Raw genomic sequence first — 1,289 nt, 5'->3', positions numbered from 1 at the left:
ATGGTTCACTTATACTTCCTCTCTTTATAAAGATCAGGAAGAAGAAGGAATAATGTCATTAAGGTATTAAGTGATGGAGTATAATAATAAAATAATTATCATTTATACAGCTGTTTTCTTTTAGTATCCCATTATTTTTAAGGTGCAACTTTCAATGTGATATCATTTCAAGGGTACAGGTGAGGAAAAGCTATGTACAGTTCCTTTTTTTTTTTTGTCCTTTTCCGTGTCCGGCAACGGATTGCAACCCTCAGTGTCGCTCCCGTACCGGACCGGGACCAGCAACGGGATCGCAACCCTCGGCGTTGCTCCCCGCCTCGCTCAGCCAGTGAGCGGGAACCGGTCTGCATGTGGGATCCGAACCCTCGGCGGGAGCGCCGCCGCACTTCCCAAGCGGCGCACTACAGCAGTGCGCCACCGGGCCGGCCCCTACAGTTCCTTTTTATCAGATAAGAAAATAGATAACACACGAAGTTAAATGATTTCCAAGTTAATGCTATTAGTGATCAAATCAAAAAAGAAAATTAAGGATTCTTCATTCTGGTTCAGGGCACTATATTCTAAAACATGCGCCTGTAGCTACATAAAATCTTTCAGGAATTCATACTCACCAAATTGTTATGATATGCCCTCCCAGGAGTCACATAGTCTTTTTAAAAAAAGTTAGCCTCCTTTAATGGATTTACATTATTATTATTTTCAGTTAGTTTGTTTTCAAATAATTTTTTGACAGTGTGGCAATTAAAGAGAGTCTCATCTAGAGTCACAGAGGAGCTCATTCCTACCCTACTAGGAGTATACCAAAGTTCTGCTGTCAGCTTGCAAAAACAATTGGATTAAGGAAATATTCATCAATATATTGATACTAATATTTTTAGAAGGTTAAGACCCTAATATTCATAGTCTTGATATAAACTTGCCCCATTGCTCTTCTTCATTCTTTTATCAAAATGTCATTTTTAGCTCCACTTTCTGTTGAACTAAACTCTAGTTCAGGAGCTCACCCAAAATGATGAAATACTTACTAGCTCTGAGAATGTTCTCCTTGCTGCTGCACCTGGACTGGACCTGCAGAGAGAGCATAAACTCAGTTATGTAGGGCTTACAACATGCATAGCCAGATATGCATATTCAATGGGCAAGCTCCTGAGGTCTAGGAGTAAAGGCTTTATATATTTCAGATGCCATAACATGTTAGTAAAAATTTGTTACATTTGTTCCATGTAATTTTTTTTTTTCCTTTTTGTCTTTTTTCGTGTCCGGCAATGGATCGCAACCCTCAGTGTCAC

The 1,289-nt window shown here is 39.5% G+C and overlaps 1 protein-coding gene across 1 annotated transcript in view; it reads right to left on the bottom strand.

Annotated features, from left to right (window-relative positions):
• Positions 1–1,025: 1,025 nt before the first annotated feature.
• Positions 1,026–1,289, bottom strand: part of LOC103601904 (gephyrin-like) — a gene marked incomplete at its 3' end in the record, with an annotated part of 167,380 nt that continues 167,116 nt past the window's right edge. Inside the window, exon 10 of the mRNA XM_008586310.1 lies at positions 1,026–1,068. Coding sequence (XP_008584532.1) covers positions 1,026–1,068 — 43 coding nt within the window. The remainder of the gene's footprint in view (positions 1,069–1,289) is intronic.

This window comes from Galeopterus variegatus, unplaced genomic scaffold, assembly GCF_000696425.1.
Source record: "Galeopterus variegatus unplaced genomic scaffold, G_variegatus-3.0.2 Scaffold3930, whole genome shotgun sequence".
In the NCBI taxonomy this organism is placed as follows: domain Eukaryota; kingdom Metazoa; phylum Chordata; class Mammalia; order Dermoptera; family Cynocephalidae; genus Galeopterus; species Galeopterus variegatus.
Note: the sequence above shows the minus strand (reverse complement) of the source record. Positions and strands in the feature narration are given on the sequence as shown.